The sequence below is a fragment of the Patella vulgata genome, chromosome 5 (assembly GCF_932274485.2).
Source record: "Patella vulgata chromosome 5, xgPatVulg1.2, whole genome shotgun sequence".
NCBI classification, from domain to species: domain Eukaryota; kingdom Metazoa; phylum Mollusca; class Gastropoda; family Patellidae; genus Patella; species Patella vulgata.
Window position 1 is genome coordinate 18,474,412 of NC_065883.2, and position 21,920 is coordinate 18,496,331.

Below are 21,920 nucleotides of genomic sequence, written 5' to 3' on the forward strand. Positions count from 1 at the left end.
AAAAAGGTTTCAAATTCAAGTATATGGCATATGTACTGTAAATATAGGAACTGACATTGGTAATTGACTGGCATATTGAGTTTTATATACTGGCACCACACTGGCCCAACATTGTCATAATCCACTTCACAGTTCATTCTGTTTGGCACATGAGATACTCAGGTATAACATCCCAATATACCAGGAAAACTCAAAAGTCAATAGTTAAATATACTCTTAGCATTCTGTTTTACATGCATACAGCAGGTCTTCTATACTGGTATATATTTGAATAAATTTGAAATAATGCTTTAAATTAAAATCTGTCAAGCTCTTATATCACAATACATTGATTTACCTCTTAACCAAGTATAGAAATAAAACTGAATTCCTATAAAAACAAAAAGGGATTTTACCAAAATGTTCCTGCTGAACTACATAAAGTAGCTTATAATAAAATACTACATCTACACACATACATGTACACTGTAGAGAGATAAGAACATCTAGAACATGAGGTTTATTAAGCACTCTTCACTTTCCGACACAAAAAAATAAACAGAGAGGTAATTCACAAGACTTACTATCAGGTGTTGTTGGAATTCGATTTAACAAAGCTTCTTGGTGCTGCCCATCTCCTAATCCTGGAACTAATTGCAGAAATATCTGATGACATTCTTCAGACGCATTGTCTTGTAAAATTTGATACCATATGATGTAGAGTCTCATTCCTTCTCTTCTTAACTGGAATTAAAATAATGAAATAATACTGCTTGGACAGCTAATAAAATAATACTGCTTGGACAGCTAATGAAATAATACTGCTTGGACAGCTAAGAAAATGTGCTATGCAACCTTTTGATGACAGCTTATTCTCCACATTTAAAACCTTCAAATACAAATCAAAACTATGGTCAGTTCTATTCTAGATGTATTAATGATGCAAATTTGAAAAGAAACGAAACGGAAAGGGGTTTAACGTTCTGCTTTTCTTCACCGAGTGGGCTAATAAGAAAGAGAGAGAAATGGGGTTTAACATCCACTCGACACAAATAGGTCATTTCTAGACTAACACATGGTTGAATTTTATTTCAATAATTCGCTTGCGCGTAGGGCTCTTTAACAGTGGGAGGAAAGCAGAGGGCCCGGAGAAAACACACGAGGTTGGACAGGTGACCATACTCCGACTGAATTGAAATAATGGAACGTTTATATGCTGATGTCCATTCCCCAAACTTAATTGTAGATTAACTTTTAGAAGCAAATTTATTTAATTTTATGTATCATACCTTTATACAATTTCCTGGATGTAGTAACTTTTTCAAAATTCCACCTGTGTAAACAAATAAAATTACATACATGTAGTACAACCATCTTACAACAATAGTAAAGGCCTATACACACCAAAGACTATTTCTCAGGTAGTTTTGATCCTTACCAATAATCACTGATCTGCAATAAATTGCATAGTTCAACAGAGGGTCCATAAGGTATTTGTGCAGGGGTGTTAAACTCATTCGATTCAGGGGCCACATGAACTAAAATTTTACATCAAGTTGGCCGGAGATATACAAAATATCAAGATTAAGTCAAACGTCCCAGAACTTTACTGAATTCGGAAAACAAAGCCAAACGTCCTTGACATGGGTAATTTTTGTAGACTGGTTTTCAAGTTGCCAAGAAATAATATTGAACATAACGTTTTTTTGTATTACATACAACTTAGATTATATCTATGACATATAGTACAGAAGTTAGAGATTTCCATCTCTAGTTTCTAAAAATTATCGACACTTAAGTTTGTTGAAATTTGTTCCACGGATCACATGTTTGACACTCCTGTATTAGAGTGTGCTGTTTATATATTCTCTAATCAACAGATACATATAATATATTGGAGAGAGAGAGAGAAATGGGGTTTAACGTCCACTCGACACAAACTAGGTCATTTTGAGACTAACATATGGTTCAAGTTTATTTCAATTGCGCATAGGGGTCTTTAGCAGTGGGAGGAAACCGGAAGATCTGGAGAAAACCCACGAGGTTGGATAGGCGAGGCTACTCCTTGTCACGTACAACAGGGGAATCGAAACCACGCCAGTTGGCTCAATAACAGAGACCTTATGATACAACACGTACATGCTAACCATCCCCCCTCCCCCAAATGAAAACGGGCATACAGTGAAATTTTGCACTGACAACTGAATTCCAACTTTTCGAGGTTCTTTTACGTTCACATCAATATGCCTTGGTTTTTTTGTTCAATGTGAACAACTGGACACTGTCCTTATCAGGCCTTCCATCCTGCATCACCGACAAAGGAGAAACACAACGAAAATCCCTGAGGAACCTTCACAGCCACACTGGGATGAGCCACCATATAAATAGAACTTTCATTATCAAACAAATACACTGACAAGTCACTATACAATACTTTATTACAATACATACATGTGAGCTTAACACAGATGTTGAAATCCACTGACAAATTATTTGATATAGTGTGACCCTAATATATCATATCTGACAAGGGTTTTACAAAAACCATATTGAGCATCAGGGATTTTTTTAGACCTCTGAATTTCGGCTCCTGTTATGATTTCTAAAGACATTTAACAGACAGTCAGGTTTGTTTTACAGGTCTGAAGGTCATAATGTTTCCTACAATACACTCCTACAATCTGGTGAATATTAGCGAAGCCATAACATTAACAATTTATCATTTAATCATACAAATAACCAGGTTTATTCTGGAATTTTGAAACCCAAATTTGTAATTAGGCAACTGTTTACTTTACGATATCAAAATAGGCCTAGAATACTGACCCCAACAATATAAATATACTGAAACAAACAGGTCTGCGATGGAATGTCACTCAGCAGTTGCAATCACTGGTACACATGACATCTTTGTAAAATTAATTAGGTAAAAATATTTACTTTTTATTACATGTATGTTTAAATTAAATTTAACTAATTATTAAACAAATGTTTAAGCTTGAAGTTTGGTTGAAAAAAATAAAATAGGCCTGATATAAATGCAGCATTCAATATACTTGTATTAGATGAGTGTTAAAATTTGATGCAGGCCCCACTGTCTATTGCAATAATGTTATATTGAAAACGTCAACATTGCACTTACCAATACTGTGAAACATCCATCTTTTGTGTATTAGTTCTGGTATCAAATACAATATTCTCTGCAAAACATTTTTTTATTATTATTACCAAAGACCCTGGTGTTGAGTGTTAAAATCAAAACCAATGTACATGCACCCTAACACTTACATTTCAATAAATAACTTTTAATTTGTCCAATCAAACAAGTGTTGTGCATAATATATATAAATCTATTTAAATCATTTTGAGTAAATCGATTCTCAAAACCTGGCATGAATATTATAACGACTCCCTTAGCGATACAATTTATTGAAAGATCAACTTTAGTTAAACTCCTTATCTCTACTATATACATGTCGGATTCCATACAGGTAGTACAATATAAATTTCTGAGCATAAGCATTAATGAGTAAAAGATTTTACCTCAAAAATGACCAATATTGACTCAAGTTCTTCTCTATGGGCTTTATTCGCTGAAAAACAATCAAAAGAACTGTAAGGATCACATATTTAATTTTCAACGGTACGATCTGACAAATGAGTTAACATATCGGTACCGTAGTAAACATAAATGTACAGCATACAGCTCAATTAATGCTTGTACAAAGAGAGTAATGTTTACTGACTTTTTAAAATTGTGTTTTAGAACTTTGATAAATCAAATTGACTTACACATCTTATGTGTAAGGTAGAAATTCAGCATAAATTATTACATGTACATACCCCTCTGTTTCAAGTCTGCTTCAATCGTACTAAAGTTATCATAGAAAATGTAATAAATATGAGAATAATTATCTTGAAAAAATCTTTTGGCTTCCTGAACATCATATCTGTAGGTTTCTGTAAAATACACAACAGAACATCAATTTACATTCATAAAAAACTCATATCTATACATGTATGTATGTATTGTATAAATAACTTAAGTGTAGGGAACTCATGTTTCCATCTGCAGGATTCTTTTTGGATAGACAATATCGCTTGAATGTCCAGGACTACAAAACAACCCTCCATCATATCACCACACTTGGAGGCTACAGTATGTAATCAATTAATGGTTGAAATCATAACATAATGGAATATTGCATATTCTGTTTAATTTAGCTTTACTAGTTCTGGAAACACTTAGGCCTATATATTATTTATATTATACCTATTACATGTACTTGTGAGAAAGTCCCTGTGGAGTGCTTACAACCACGCCCCCAAAGTCCAAACATAAAATTCCTGAAAAATGTGGATTTGGAGGGAGCAACAAACTTGAAAACAGGGAGCACCTATCAGAAATGGTTGCTGGGGTATACAGTTCAAACTGGGAGCATTTGTCTTATCAAGCAACTGATGACATTAGGCCTACTTATTTAGATTTCAGATTTTTCGTTCATTCATCCAATGCAATTGATTCTCTAGTTCGGTTCGGAGTTTGATCTACGTTGTAAAATAGTGACACAGTAACTGACAGTTCTTGATATAATGTGATTAGGTCAATATCTTACCATAGGCGCAACAAATAATTTTGACAGTTTCTAAAAAGTTAAGTTTCTGTTTGTAGGCTAGTTGCACTTACCCAAAACTGTCCGCAGGTGCTTCAACCTTGTTGCCGTATCTTTCTTTGGGTCTGCTACCTTTTGAGCCGACTTTTTAACATCGCCATGACTGGCCGACTTTCTAAACATAGAAAGTGCCGAAGACATTTGGCTAATCCTCTTCTTGCATACCCCAAATCCATTTAATCCATTTTGTTTTTTTCAACATCTCTTTTCATTCAATGGCAGAAATTATGACGAAGAGCGCATGCGTCGATGAGGATAACTCTGGATGAAAGTGTCAAATTACATGAGGAATACAACCGCATTATTTAAAGATCCTGTTTTCAGTTAAACTTACACGTATTTAAATTAAATTCTTTTGGCCATTTCGTTAAAACTAATGCCACCCTAGCAATATTACACCGTATTCAATTACGTTATCGCCCTAAAGTGCTAAATGATAACAAGCGCGGATTCGGGGGGGGGGGGGGGGGGGGCACAAACGACGCACGCCCCCCCCCCCCGCACTATTTGCGCGAAAGGAGAACAAGAAATACTTAAAAATGGAAGTGATCCATAACTTCAGAATCAAGAGTAACGAAAAACACTAGGAGAACAGCACGTACAATAGTCCAGTCAATTTATGAACAAAAAGAGGATCAAAAAAATTGCAAGAAAAGGTTTTTTGGTAGCGTTGGGTTTACTGAAAGACATCCTAAAAGTTTACCAAAATTGGAGTACCGGAAAATCCCAAATTTTTAAGTCATTTTCCTTTAAAAGGTACAACTTCAGACAAACACAAAGTCGTCAATGTTTAAGAGAAACACACCAAATCGACGCCATGCATTAGGTTGTCAGGGTCAAACTTCTGTATGGCATTGTTTTCATAGATGTCCGGTGCTTTCTTAAACCATCTTCGGGGATTTCGGGATTTCATTACCCCAGATTTAAACATGCTGGCCAGAATCCAGATCTACAAAGGGGCACAACTCTGCACTGTTTTATCATAAAATGGCAATTTATATGTCTCTAAATTAATGTTTTTGGGGTCATTCTTTCATTTGAAGATATGCCCAGTGGTGTTAAGTGGTTCCTTATACCATTTTCGGGGAATCCCCTAAAGCAAAACATGTTGACGCGAACCCAAATCTAGGGTGCCAACAATAATCCCACCCCACAATGAATGTCAACAAAACAATGGCTCTAATACTGAGCGTCCCGATAGAACATAGATCCTATTGCCTATTTAGTTGTTCGCAGATCGTTATCTCAGTTCTATTCAAGTTGACATAAAGTTTATGTCACTTATTATGATTGTTATCGATTTTGTTATTAATATTTTGTGAACCGTAGGGGCAGTAGCTATAAGACTGAGTAACTTGAACGGGAGAATTTGAGTCAATATCCTGGCTTTTGAGATATTCGGGGGGGGGGGGGGGGGTGCAAATTCATTTGAACGAGAGGATCAGAAATGGCAGTCAATGGGACAGAATCTCGAGATCTGCCTGTCAATTCCGCCTGATTTGTGAGAGTTGACAGAACAGTAGTATACAGTCTTGTGAACAACAGGATAAGAACTGGGACAAAATCTCGTGGCCTGCCTGCCAATTCCACCTGTCTTGTGAGAGTTGACAGAACATTTGTACAGTCTGTCGCCCACGACCCACTCACTAGTGGTACTAAAAGGAGGATTCACTATAACCGTAAATATGATAGTGAAAAGATAGTAGAAGACAATAGAGGAGTGGAAGAAAGATGACGTCACGGAATCGAGCGCCGTAGGCGTTAAAAAAATTCAGATAGCGATAAGATAGTATAAGGCAATAGAGGATTGGAAGAAAGTTAACAATGGAATCGAGCGCCCTAGCCTCGAAAATAATTCAGAAAACGTCTTATAATTGTTTTGGACTGGGTCTGAGGGGACTTTGTCTCATGCCCCCCCCCCTAAATCTGCGCCTTGGTAAGGCCAAAGTTCAATACATTATGCTGAATTATGCTGCACAGGCTACTTTAAGTAAGGGTGTGGCTTTTCATTTCTATTCTACCGAATGGTAACCCCACTGTGAAATAATTCTTGGAAGCTTACGTGCCAAATCGCATTCCATTTATGACCGTATTTCAGATACTAAAGGTGCTATATTATGATGAAGCAGGGCAGGGTAAAGCCTATTCGTAAATTTGGGTTCTCGGTCCCCTAAAACGGTATAAGGGACAAGTTAACACCACTGGGTATGTCGTCATATGAAAGAATGACCCCTAAAGCATAAATTTATATGTTCATTATACACGTATATACATTAATACGATCTTTTAAAAACCCAACCGTTTAGATTTTTGGTGTACATTGGTTAGGCAAATGTCAGCCATCTTGGATTTTACCGCTTTAAGGAACAAGTGAACACGCCAGGATTTATCTTCAAATGAAAGAATGGGCCCAAAAACATTAATTTATATGTTCGTATTACACTTATAGGGTCTTAAACCAAACAGTTAAGATTTTTTTGTGCATTGAAGGAGCGAATGTCGGCCATTTTACCAATTTAAGGGACCAGTTAACATTAATGGCTACATATTCAAATGAAAGAATGGCCCCAACAGCATCTTTAGGGTTCTAAAAACAACAGTTTAGGATTTTCTTGTACATTGATTAGGCCATTGATTCCGGTGCGCAAAATTTGGTAAACTTTTGGGATTTTATAAAGTATACCTCAATAAACGTTTTCTTGCAATTTTTGGGAGTACAAATCATCAATTGACTGGACTATATAGTCCAATCTCCAAAAACATTTGCAATAAGTATGACTTAAATATTCTTTATTATTATCATCATACATCACTAATCATTGATATACAATTATATAGGTTCAGTTTGTATAGACACGTAGATCTATGTGGTTGTCGATAAGAGCATGTATGGCGTAAACCTGGTAAAATATTCAGGTGCAAATTTAAATGTCTCGTCAGCAAACCGATGACTGGTTGAAGTAAGGACCTTCAATTGGTCTCTGTTGAATACAGTAAAAGTCTAGCTGGATTGTTTGTACCGCTGCCAGGTTCCCCATTAAAAGTTTCTTTGTATTGGTCTGGTATTTTTATGGCCTGTGGAGTTGGTGGTAGAGGTACCGGGTTTCCTGGTAGTATTCTTGAAACGTCGTATAGTACGTTTGAGGTTGAAGCTATGTAGCTGTTCCTTCTGGTAGTTTAACGACTGCAGAAGTGACAATTTGTTGTGCAATCTCTAGAGTTTGTTAGTTTGTAGATTTATAATTTATTTTTAAAAAAAGTACCGTTTTAAAATTCTGATGATTCAAGAGACATATCACAGTTTATTAATAATTAAATGAAGGTTTAATTTTATTTAGAGTAAGAGTTAATAATTTCGGCATTTTTGTCCAAGCGTGGCAAAAACGTGTTATAATTTTTGCCACAATTTTGCCACGTTGTAACGTGGCAAAAACAAAATGCCACGTTTGTCTGTAGATCCAAAACGGTTTTTTTAAAAAAAAAAAAATTGCTATGTTTTTGGTACGAGATATTTTCTCCAGAACAAGGCTGTTCACAAGGATGGATACATACTTTTTCAAAAGGGTTGGGGGTGGGGTTCAGCCAAACCAAAGTCTAGAAATGACATATAAAGAGTTTGTTACATTTTTTTGTTGCAGTTTCATATGTCCACACAATATTTCCAACAAAGAGATGTGAGAAATGAAAAACAGTCAAGTTCAAAGCGGAGCGAAATCAAAATTGTGGCAAAAATTTTAACACGTTTTTGCCACGTTTGGACAAAAATGCCGAACGAGGCATTCTGAGGTTTATAGTGTTATAATGTTAGACTAATATAGAGTTTTATATTAAGAATAGTTATATATATATAGTTCCTGGTCTAATGGCAATGACATGTTTTGGATTGACGGATAAAATTGTACTTTGCCCACCAAACCAATCATACTTAGAAGAAAAAGAAAGTTTTCAGCTTGAGACTATGCTGGCATGGAAATCCAAGATGATGAATTGCAGAATTTAAAGTGAAAACTGAACTTTACAAATTAGAAATGAACTGTTATAATGTTTGGAATTACATGTAGGACACTTCAAGAATCAACGAACTTTTAGATTTGAGTTATGTTTATCTGTGTTTAGTAGGTTAAAAGGAATTATTATAGGACTTAGAAGGGCAGTAAAGAACTTTATTTTGATTTTTGTTTATTTGTGTTTTTCTTTGATACAGATTGAAGCAGGTCGTTGATCGTATGTAATCATATATTCAAATATTTTATGCATGAAGTTTTTATTGTACAATGATGTCTCGTTCTCAAGGGGTTTTACTTCTCATAATATCAATATTATTTATTCCATGTTTTTACTTAAAACATGTCTTCGGCGTTAGACGGAAACTAGTACTATGGTCTTCGCGACCATATTGTATCTTTAATTAATGTTTTGATTCACACATTGAAGAGAAGTCATATCTCACGTACTTAAAATATGATTGAGTGGTATGGCACCGACTCGGTGTCCTTGCAAAGAAAAATCGACTGGGCTGCACTAATATGCTTGCGGTGACTGCAAAGGACATAGCTGTAGCGACTCCGAAACCAATTTTAGACAAATCTGATGATAATGTTTTGATAATTTGTTTCCATCTGGGCTATGTGACGCCCCCTCCCCCTCGTGACAGCAGTGCTGTGGTACTAATGCAATCAGTTAAATGTTATTCATAGTGAGGTACAGATACTTTTGTTACATTCTTTGGTCTTGCTAAAATGTGTGTGGGAACTTGATTTTTCAGGTTATTGCAAATGTTTTTTTGAGTTTAGACTAAAAGTGTGTTTTTCAGTCATGACCGGGGTGTCTAATTTGCATATTCCAGTGAAATTAATTCTGTTGCAATTTTTACAGATTGGTGTTTACTGCAAAGTGTTTTTATACGAGACTCTAATGGGGACATCTCACTGTGCCCCCTGCTATTGTTCTCATGGGGGAATTAATCAAGCAAGGGGATTATCGAATACAATGGTGTTAAAAGTATAGTCTGTTTTTTTTAAACTACTAGGTTTAAACTAATTAACAACTTTATTCACAATAAATTTCATAAAAGTAACAACAAATACATGTATCAAACATAAATCATAACCCTACTAAATGTGATATGGCGTCAGTATATTCAATTGCACTTTTTACTCCATTTAACAGTTTGATTTTTAGATCATTAATAGATTCTTCTACTCTTTTATATTTTCGTCTTTTAGGGGGCAATCGGCCCCCGTTATCCAATTGAACTATTGTATTTTCAGTAAAAGTCTGCTGTTGCTATTGGGTTTAGTATATTTTACTCTGTACTTATACCCCAAATTAACTAAATTTTTACCTCCTTGAGAATTAGGAATAAACCCTATGCGAACTTGAGCCATTTTAAAAGATATAATGTAATTGAGGGTGACAACTATCCTTATATAATGATAGTGAGTTTCTAATCATATATTTGATTGATTTATGAGTACTGTCTGAATGAAAGGTAGGTGAATAATATTTAAGATACTCGTTAACCAATGACACATGAACTTAACTTATATATTTTAATCATTAAAATAATTAAATTTTAACTAGGTGAACAGTACTAATAAGGATAAAGTCTATAATCCTTTGTTTACTTAAATTTTCACACCACTACCCTATAACACCAGTTGATTGGGGGGCACAGTGAGATTAAACCACTCTAATTTAGTCAGTTCCAGTCTTAAGTCTCCTCGTTTAGTGACGGCCAGTCGATTTGCTTTTTCAATAATAAGTCACTCACAGCACTAAAACCACATTCTACCAAATAGGAGGATGGGTAGTTACTCTATTCGCCAGGTACTAGGACTCTCATATTTTCGTTACTAGAGTAACTAGAGGATAGGGATCGCAACAGTAGTTTTCTTGCCAAACTAATGGAAATTGGGTATTTTGTTTCTACCTCATTACAGATCCACATCATAGTTCCTTTTATTTGAAGAGAGTTTTAACAGACTCATCATTTTGTATTTCTAACAGTTGGGATAAAAGTAATAAGGGAACAAGTGAACTTTTTTCTCATATCATCATTTTCAAAGTTGTACATCTAAATATTCAAATTATCCCCTAGTGGGGCGTGCGTCCCACGTTGGGACTCACTGATTTAAGTCCAGCGCACACGAAAGATTACCTGTAGTCTAGAGACAGTTTTGGTCGACATTACCTCGCCGAGATATATCGGTCGATATAATTCGGCCGTGCTTAATGTTGAAATAATTCTGTATCCAAGCGCCTGATATATTCTGATTTATTTGATTTTGCTCAAACAATAATGGATAATGTAAGTTACGTTTTGTTAATTAAGATCTCCCAGAGCCTGTTATCAATATAATGCAAGGTATGGGTCCTATCACAAGGACTAGGGACTTGGAGAGAGAGGGAGAGAGAGAGTGGGGGGGTAACGTCCACTCGACACAAACTAGGTCATGAACTAACATACGGTTCAATTTTATTTCAGTAATTCGCATGCACGTAGGGGTCTTTGCCAGTGGGAGGAAACCGGAGCACCCAGAGAAAACCCACGAGGTTCGACAGGCGACTCCACTTCCTGTCACGTACAACCGGGGAATCGAAACCACGCCAGTTGACTCAATGACAGACCTTAAGAGTATGATACAGCCCGCACGTGCTAACCATTCGCCCCCCCCCCCCCACAAAGGGTCTTGGAGCCACGGTTGCTAAGTGGGTAAGATGCTCGCACGCTAGCCTGAAGGTAGCGGGTACGATCTCGGTGTTGGCCGAAAAATTTCATCGGGAATTTTCGGGCGTGATTTCCTCGTGTCTGTGGGGTTGACAATGATATCTCTTGGCAGTTGGAATTCAATATAAGAGTATGACGTAGCGCCGCTGTCCGGGTACAATTTCCCTTATAACACACTGTATGGCATATCTCCGTCGGAGCAAAACAGTAAGACGTTAAACAACCCCCATAGTAGCGTCGACATATTAACACTGTTAGGTTTTCCTTGGTCCGCAGAAGCACCTGATCCGCCTATTATTAGCCTGCTAATAGTAGAAAGTTGTTAGTCATTTTTAGATGCTCGTAGCAGCGCTAAGGGTGCCTCTGCGCCTCTGGGGGTAAATTGTTAGCCGCTACAGTAACAACTAACAAGGGCAGCCTTTGTTATCTACTATTAGCAACCAACAAAGGCTGTAATAGTTAGTAGACCTATCCGCTATTAGCTTATTTATAAATCATTATTTTCTCGATCTCCGATAAATGGGAATAAAAGATAGAATTTGTATAGACTGCCTTCTTATGACGACCCGAACAATCTTCCAAGTTAGAACAAATCTTTCAAAAAACTTTGGCCTAAAATATATAGCCTACCGCCCGTCGATCCTCGCCACTGTATGTTACCGGGGGATCGAACCCGTAGCGTTGAACCTGGGTGTAGATTAGTCTATAGCGTAAAAGACTATGGAGTGCAGTAATTAATAAATTGTTTTAATAGCATTCGGTAATTGAACTGGAATATACAGGTCACACTAAAAGATTATATGCAACACAAATACCGTACTGCTTATTATTAGGCTGGAGGGGGGTCTGGAGTTTGCTCCCGGTGTGAATCCGTCGTGATTTTTAGGCAAAGTTTACCCTTGTCAGTAGGACAGGGCGGAGTGCCTCAAGGAAAAGCTATATAGTCGTCCAGATGGGACAGAAAGGAGGTCCCGCGTCCACGTAGAGGAATCCTTCAGTTTTGAATCGAAATAAGAGTACGCCGTACCCAGTACCGCCGAAAACCGCCCCCCCCCCTCACCCCAATAGCATACTGCATGCTGCATTGGGTCTATATGATGTTATTGTTAAATCCCATTTCATTTCTCCATGAACGGGAATCTTCGTTCCCTGCATTGGCCAAGAATTTCATCGGGTTTATTCGACATGGTTTCCCCTTAATTGTCAGTGGTGCAAGACGGAAGGCCTGACAAGAACAGTTGTCTAGTCGTTCGTGTATACATTGGCATGCACGTTAAAGATCCCTTGGCAGTTGGAATTCGATATAAGAGTAGGCCTAGGCCATATTTCCACTGCCCGGGCAATATTTTCCTTCATAGCACACTGTATGGCGTATGCCCGTCTTCATTAGCCCAGTCGGGGCCGAACAGTAGGACATTAAACCCCAATCATTTCATTTCATGAACGGAAATCGTCTTCAAGAATCGCATTGTGAGTTACTAGGGTTACGCTGTCTCTCGAACTACTTTCCTGCGCTCTTTTGGACAAGGTCCAAGGTCAACAAGGCGGGAAAGAGCGCCATATTAATACTTAAAACTTAGAAAATCCAAAATACGAGGTACCGGTATCTTACTTTATTTTATAAAAGATCAGACTTAAACAGGGGATAAAACCCATCCAAAGACTGGGCTTTAATAGTTAGAGAGACAGAGAGAGACTCGGACTCGGGACAGAGAGATGCCAGATGCCAGATGGCAGATGGGGATTAAGTCTAACTAAGATTAGCTAAACTAACTTAGTCTCTAAGTCTAATTCAATATCATCCACCAAAGTCTTACTCGTTGAAAACACGAATTATTTGTCAATTCAAATCAACATTGATGTTGTGATCTTACCGGGAAAAGGTAAGCTTCTGATACCCAATATTTAAAATAAAATAAATATTTTACCATTGCATTGGTACACGAATCGTGTACGGTGCCATAGTACGTTTGATTGTCATTTGTAACAAAGGACCGAGGCTAGACATATTCCACAACTGAATACTCATATCAAACGGTGACGCCATGAGAGCATGCGCAATAGACTGAAATAACCAGATACTAGAAATAGCGATTCGGTTGAGACTCATGCCATATTTCGCTGGAGATAACTGATTTGAAATTAGAGTCAAAACGGAAACAATTGAATGTAAATCAGTTTATTTATATACAATCAGATTACATTATTATTTGTTGCGACCCATTTGGGTCAATTTCTAGGTCCCAAACATTAGCGATTTACTTGATTTAGCTCCTTTAAAGTCCACTCGTCTCGACCACTTGACACAAACCATTAAACTAGGCCTAAATCATTTCGGGACTAATAGGCCTATTGTTAAATTCACTTGACAGTCGACCCATGCACGCCGTGTTAGGCTCAAATGACAGATTTTGTGAGATAGTGCTAAACAATATTCCTACTGCCATCAAGATCAAGCACTATTAGTATTTGGCCGTACTAGGTTTGAAGCCTACTTGTACTTGTAGCCTAAACTACTAAACTAGGCCTATGTTAACTATGTAGACCTACTGGTACTAATGCCATTTCTGATGATATGGATTTTGATGATATGAATTTTGAAGATATTAATATGATGATGAAACAAAATGAAATGAAATGCTGAAATGGGGTTTAACATCCTACTTTTCTGCTCTTTCTGGGCTAATGAAGAAGGCATACACTATCGTCTATCAATATGTTATGATGAGGCAAATTTTGGACAGAGTGACACTAATGTAGCCTACGTAAGCTTACTCTTTTTTGGAATTCTGTCTGTAGGGTTCTTTTAGTTCTATGTGCAGGACGCATTTTTCTTTCCATCCAAGCAACTAGGCACTGTTCCATGCAAAATTCAACCAGAAACATTATAGCCTGTTTTTGTGGTTTAACAAATTCCAATGGCAAAGCATATACTGATCTATAAAAGCATTTATAATGCGACTCTAGGCTGGGCCTTTCTATTCATGCTAATTAGCGAACTGAACAGCAAGTCATATGTATGTGTGCAGCATATGCAGGGGGGGCGTACTTATTCTTTTTAGAACACCTGATAGCACTTTTTGTTCACATTACCTGGTACCGTACGGTAATATATAATTAATGTTTTTCTTTCGTATTGTCAAAGAATAATCTGAATCGACCTATAGAATTAAAAGTGTACTCATAATAAAGTTTCAGTCGATAACTAAACAGTCCTTTGCTTGCTTCGGGTGTTAAGAAACATTATTAAAATTTCATTTCATTTTACAGAGGATGTAGGCCTAGCTCAGAGTTCAGAATAGATCACACTTCCTCTCAACAATAACTGATAAATGAGTATATCAATCCAAATGGTTATGCCTATTGTAGCTATTGAACATTGTACTGTATCCCTGACCTCCCCTGCACGCGCTGTATCATAAAGTCTGTCATTGAGTCGAGTCAGTCGACAGGCGTGGTTTCGAATCCCCGGTTGTACGTGACAAGGAGTAGGGTTGCCTGTCCAACCTCGTGGGTTTTCTCCGGGTCCTCCGTTTTCCTCCCACTGCTAAAGACCCCTAAGCGCATGCGAATTATTGAAATAAAATTAAACCATTTGTTAGTCCCGAAATGACCTAGTTTGTGTCGAGTGGACGTTAAACCCCATTTCTCTCTCCCCTGACCTCCCGAATATGATGTAAATAAACCAATGCCAGTGGATGGTGTATCAGAATTCATGAATGGACAGATAGACTACTTTTTTTTATACGCCAAAACTGAAATGTGGGCATATTATTGTCTGGCCGTCTGTACATCCACAAGTCTATTAAAGTTAATATCCGATTGATAAACAGTTTTTAAGGTCATGAGACAAAGAAGCCTATAAATTTTCAGTGAAAGTTATGGTCCTTATTATCGTATTGACATTGAATTTATAGTGTTTAAGGTCATGATACATGATATAGGACTTTAAACCCCATTTCATTTCATTGCAGGTCATGAGACGAAGAAGTCTTAATTTTCAACGATTTCTGATAATTACTGCCAGAGTTACGGTCCTTGATCACATAATCAAAAATGAAATGAATTGGGGTTTAACGTTCTATTGTTTTTCTCCTATACTGGGCTAATGTACAAGGGCATAGGCCATACAGGGTGCTTTGAGGGAAATTTTGCCCGGGCAGCGGCACTATGGCCTACTCTTATATCGAATTCCAACTGCCAAGGAATCTTTTACGTGCAAGCCAATGTATAAACAGGACCTCGGTTTTTCATCTCATCTGAATGACTAGACAGTTGTCCTTGTCAGGCCTCCCCCTTCGTCCTGCACCACTGACAAGATGAAACCACGTCAGAATAAAGCCCATAATCAACCTTGTGATTATGAACAGATTGAAACGGAATTGCCATTTAATAATCTAATTTAAAAATGGATGTACAAGACTTTGTGTATATCGTAACAAACAGTAGCAATGAAAATAGAGACTACACTGAATGCAGTAATTTTACTGAAATTTTCAAATTATTCCTTGTTCAAAATCTTTAATTGTTTTTTTTCTTCAATATGCTTACGGATTACAGTTTTTTTTGTGTTTACAACATTACTATAATCCTTTCATCCTACATCAGGACTACAGATATTTCTTGTGTTTTTTAAAATCGTGTAGTTCTTTACTAATAGTACATGTTTAATGTATGCTTGACAGGTCAGATTTTATTTGTTCCCATCTGCTGTAAGATGGCACCAGTAATGGTTACTCCACCCAAAATTTAGTTACATGTCTGTTTTGTCTGGTCCATAACACTATCATTGGGCATGATGGATTCTTCATATCGTAATACTCCTGTAATGTATTTATTTTAGATTTGTCAAAAGATGAGGTAAAAAAATTATCAATGGAGGAAAGCAATGCTTCAGGTTCGCACCTTCATCAGTCTCAATATTGAAAATTCTGTATGTTGCAAAGAATTAATCACTTAAACATACGTTATTCAAGAGCTCAATCTGCCTATTGCAGGTTTTTCTTTAGACCTGAAATGTTATATTATATAAACTATTAATTAGACATTTATTTACATGACAAGCATAAAATCAACTCTTGATACCATCGGATATCTCTGATATTAACTAGATTAGAACGGTTCAGCCATATTTTGATTTAATTTAGAAATGAAGGAGCGAGACTTAGCTTCGAACAACCAGTACGGTACGGTGGTTGCAATTATTGTACATGTCTTGTCAAACCTTCAAAGGCTAATATCTTTGCTTGCAATAGAGTAATTTGAACGAAATTTTCAATATATTCATTTTGCATTATCTATTTTCAAACTATTATAATAAGAACGGCCTGCTCTTTATCTATATCTTGCATAATGACAATAATGTATCTTTAATCTTTTCAATACACGTGGCCCCAGTAATTGGGTCATCACACAGTTCACAGCCTAGGTAACAATTTTCTGTGGGATCCAGTAACTGGGCCTATTCCAAGCCATGAATTAACTAGAATGCTTACAACCACATTCAATTAAACAAAGTAGGACCAAAAGTGAATAGGCCTAGCTGTAGTAGAATGACGATCACAAAGCTAGTCACCACAGTGACAAGTAAGGAATAGATTAAATGGGTATCAGTATCGCTGAGCAATTCACTGAGCAAAATAATACTTTTAAAATTATGTGTCTTAAAGATACATTATGGGAGATTTTAATAGAGAGTTGGCCATTCTTGCTGTAAAAGTCCAAAAATAGATGATGAAAGAGGACTATATTGAAAATTTCAGTCAAATTACTTTATTCTGAACAAAGTTATCACCATTGTAATTTTTGACTAGAAATAGGCGTCAACTCTTTCTTCGCCGTCTCCGAGAATGGCCGATCGTTTGATTGACAGGCGTTAACTCCACCTACATAATCTTGATTATCAAGTAACATTTTCAATGACTGTGGTACCGTTAGCCTATTCGGTTTGAGATGGGGTTGCACAATTCAATTCGTATCACATTTATTTTTACTACAAATTAAAAATAAGACTTTTAATATATATATAAGAAGCGAAAGTTTGAAAAGAATGAACCAAAAAATGAGGATAATTATAGCTGTATATATCGAACTTTCAATCACATTGACTGACATGCGGCATCGCTCAACAGCGGCCTAGCTTCGTACACTCTATCATTTAGCCTCGATCTTAAATTTCCGGGAGTATGACGTCAACTTAACGGTTAATCTCCGCTTACGACGCCATTTAAAAATTTAATCTCCGCTTACGACGCCATTTAAAAATTTAATCAATCAATGAAATCCTGTTTAAATCCAAGCCATCCGTGGGTCTACAGAGTTGATTTTGTGCTTGTTGTATAAATAAAGATCTAATTTATAATTTCTATGACATCTGAAGTCTAAATAAAGACTTGTAATAATCAGATTTAGCTCGTGCATAATGTATGTTAAAATATTTTTTAAGTTCTTTGAAATCCTATCGTCCTGTTTAGTTGAAATCCTGTCGTCCTGCTTTGAAATGCTAAATGATCACTTAATACCCTCAGTTCTCATATATTTGGTACCTTATCTTTTATCTTAATACACACCTTGGTTATTATTATCTTACTTACTTTTTCTTCAAAAATACTATTTGTTTTTTACAGGAGTCAAGGCTGGAAGGCAACTGAAGAAAATCAGTATTAACTAAAGATCACTAAACTTACCTAACAACACAACAAATACCATAAGGGAAATCTTCAGCAAAAAACAGATACATTTGAATACAGTGTAACATCTAATTCTCTACACCCGTTAATAAATTATTACTATGATACACTCCGAGAAGAAGAGCTACTTCAACTGGACAAATTAACTGATTACTAGAAATCTGAAGGAGCTGCTAATGCCTCAACATTGTCTCACAGTTTACAAACAGAACAGGTTTGTTTAATGCCTAAAGTGATAATATGCAAAAATATAAAACATGTTCGGAAAATTGTTCTTGCGGATGATTTCACAGAAAGCACTTTGTTTGACTATTATGAAGATGATGATGACGGAGATAATGATAAAGATATAGAATGTGTACATGTGTTGACTAATAGTTCATTTACCGAGTGTATTGATAAATAGTCTGTTTATCAACATATTGAGTGTACTGTTTATCAACATATTGAGTGTAGGCTATTGATAAAGAATTGGGTGAAAAAACATATTTAGTGTACTGAAAAATAATTTTTTATCAACTTATCGATTGTATTGATAACTTTTGTTGATCACCATATTGACTGCATTAGATAAAGTGTTATAAACTTGTTGAGTGCATTGATACATATAGAGAATCTCTTATCAGTCTTTTTTAATATCAAAAAATATCAACACAAGTTGATAAAGTAACAAAAAACAAGGCTCTGCCGAGTTTTTTTTTACTTTATCAACGAGTGTTGATATTTTTTGATATAAAAAAAGACGAGTAGGTGATTTTATTTAATTTATCACCCAATCCCTTCTTTTAAAATTATGTGTCTTAAAGATACATTATGGGAGATTTTAATAGAGAGTTGGCCATTCTTGCAGTAAAAGTCCAAAAATAGATGATGAAAGAGGACTATATTGAAAATTTCAGTCAAATTACTTTATTCTGAACAAAGTTATCACCATTGTAATTTTTGACTAGAAATAGGCGTCAACTCTCTCTTCGCCATCTCAGAGAATGGCCGATCGTTTGATTGACAGGCGTTAACTCCACCGACACAAGTTAATAAGGTAACAAAAAACAAGGCTCTGCCGAGTTTTTTTTACTTTATCAACGAGTGTTGATATTTTTTGATATAAAAAAAGACGAGTAGATGATTTAATGTATCACCCAATCCCTTCTTACATCCACAAATAGATAAATATAATTCTTTGCTGTAGATTTCACTTTTACTGAACATTACGGCGTAGTGATACATCATTTTTGACAGCAATTCAACCATTGCAAAGTCTTTTATATTGACCCAGTGTTTCCATCAAGGTCTATTGAATAACAATAGTTCATTTTTAATAAAAAAAAAAGTTACGTTTAATAAGAAATGAACTGTTCTTTGAAAATAAAAAAAGTAGTTCCTTTTCAACTGACCAATCAAATTCATGTAAAGCGATATCTCCTTAGGAGATATCGCAGTAGATTATGAAATATATCACACAAGCGATATCTACTGTAGAATGTATTTGGATGATAAAATTTATTAAGTGTTAAGAAATGTTTGTTTATCAGCTTATTACAAACTTTTATCAATATTACTGTAAATAATTTTATGTTTATTTTCTTAACTATAGTGTGAATAATATGTTCATTTTATCAACTATAGTGTATCAAGTGTATTGTTAAATTTTGTTGATCACAATATTGACTGTATTGATAAAGGGTTATAAACATATTGAGTGCATTGATACATAGTTTATTCAGTGTTATGAAGTGTTTATCAGCTTATTGACTGTATGTATAATTTTTTCATTTAATCAACTATAGTGTACATGGCGTATTGCTCATTAGTTAAAATAACTTATTGTTCATATGAACTATAGTGTGAATAATTTATTTCTCATTTTATTGATTATACTGTGAATAATGATTTGCTCATTTTATCAACTAAAGTGAAAATAATTTATTTTGCTCATTTTAACAACTGTAGTGAAATTAATATATTGTTTATTTTATCAACTATAGTGTGATTGATTTATTGGCGATTTTATTTTGTTAACTATATTGTAGATAGTTTATTGTCATTTTATCAATTATGGTGTGAATAATTTGTTCATTTTATCAGCTATAATTTATTGATTGATTAATAAAAGGATGTCGATATTATATTTCTTGTTGTAATTCTTCATAAATTGAGAAAACTTGCTATTTTGAAGGAAAATAGATATGAAAAATTCACATAAATTAAAATAATTGTAGCAGACAATTAATATTCAATGGCAATTTGATAAATGTCAGCACGATTTCAAAATCAGAGAGGCACTTTAATTAAATCATTCTAGAAAACGACTTACTAAATGGATCAAAGCATGACACATGACACATTGGTCAGAATAACACTGGCCACCTCAACGGCATATTCTTGTCCTGCCATCCGCAGTTGATAGCAATACCTACTCTTATCTGTTAAAAAAAATCGTTCTCCACTGTCTGTCTCACCAGTTCTGGTGTTGTTGGGTAAACTGTAGACGTTCACGTCGATGGCGTTGGATGGGGATCGGTCCACGGTAAGGTCTACGGCAATGGATGTTCTCTCTGTTAAGACGTCGGCGCACTGTATCGGTACTAATGGGTCTTCCGTGTGTTCCCACTGTCTGACGTGCTGTCTCAGACGCCTGTGTGAAGGGATTCTACAATTGCTGTCGCAGAACATGGCAGTCTTTAGGCCTTGTAACCCGTGGTCTACCAGTTCGGGGGGCGATCATCCGTGGTGTTGGTGACTCGAAAGCGTTGCTGAAGCCTGTAGATGGTCCGAACATTGACCTGTAAGTGATTGGCAACGGCTTGGGCAGTGTGGCGAGCGTCGAGTCTTCCAAGCGCCTGGTCCCTCTGAGCTGTCGTGAGTCGTGGCATGCTGCTGACGTTGTAGTGTGAATGATTCAACCAGGTATGGGGTGCATTTTATAGGACTGGTCCCGGTGAACAGCACGTGCAGCATGAGTTACTTGAAAATCATGGAGAACACATTACCATCTCAGAAGTCAGGTTGCGTTTTTGAGAATATTTCCTGGGTTCAATTCCGTGTTTGAGAAGGAGCCTTATTGCTCAGGTAAGGTTGGAGATGTGGTCACAAATAATAAAAACATTTGACATATTTTATGCAATGCGTCTATTCAGATTAACATACCAACCCGACGTTTCGTTTGCTGCTTAGTATATGTCATGTACAGATTGATCGATATGGAAAATTTACACAAATTAAAATAATTGTAACAGACATTAATATTTAATGGAAAAGCCATTGTTAAACCATTATTAAAGAAATCCAACAGGATTCTATAACTCTCGAAATATTGGTGCTGTATTAGACTCGAACCAATCGTTGAACGATCACATACAAAGTATTTGCTCCACCACCTTCTATCATATACATCGAATTTGAAAGATCCAACGCTATCCCATTTATGTAAATAAAGGAGAACTCATTCACGCATACATCTCAACTAAACTAGGTTACCAAAATGGTTTACTATACGGCTTACCAGACTATCAGATTAACAAACTACGTCATGTTCAAAATTCAGCAGCTCGGTGCCTCACTAAAACTAGAAATAGCAACACATCTCCACGGTATTGCAATCTCTACATTGGTTCCCAATTCAGCAAAGAATTAAGTTCAATTTACTCCTCTTTATCTGCAAAGCGTTAAACGGCCAAGCTCCATCTCATATAAAAAGTCTTGTAGAACCCTATACCACCAGCAGAAATCTTCGTTCTCAGAAAAAACATATTCTAAAATCTCCAGCTATTAACTTACAACTTGGAAAACGTACCCTTTCTTATACTAGCCCTTTTCTTTGGAATGACTACCACAGTCAATGAAACAATT

The 21,920-nt window shown here is 36.1% G+C and overlaps 1 protein-coding gene across 1 annotated transcript in view; it reads right to left on the bottom strand.

The window, feature by feature from the left end:
* LOC126821569 (uncharacterized) overlaps window positions 1-4,878 on the bottom strand; it is a 36,716-nt gene extending 31,838 nt beyond the window's left edge. The window contains exons 1-6 of the mRNA XM_056100942.1: window positions 4,667-4,878; window positions 3,823-3,939; window positions 3,523-3,572; window positions 3,122-3,179; window positions 1,269-1,312; window positions 555-723 (exon numbers count right to left, since the gene is read on the bottom strand). Coding sequence (XP_055956917.1) covers window positions 555-723; window positions 1,269-1,312; window positions 3,122-3,179; window positions 3,523-3,572; window positions 3,823-3,939; window positions 4,667-4,793 — 565 coding nt within the window. The 5' untranslated portion in view covers window positions 4,794-4,878. The remainder of the gene's footprint in view (window positions 1-554; window positions 724-1,268; window positions 1,313-3,121; window positions 3,180-3,522; window positions 3,573-3,822; window positions 3,940-4,666) is intronic.
* Between the last annotated feature and the right edge of the window lie 17,042 nt (window positions 4,879-21,920).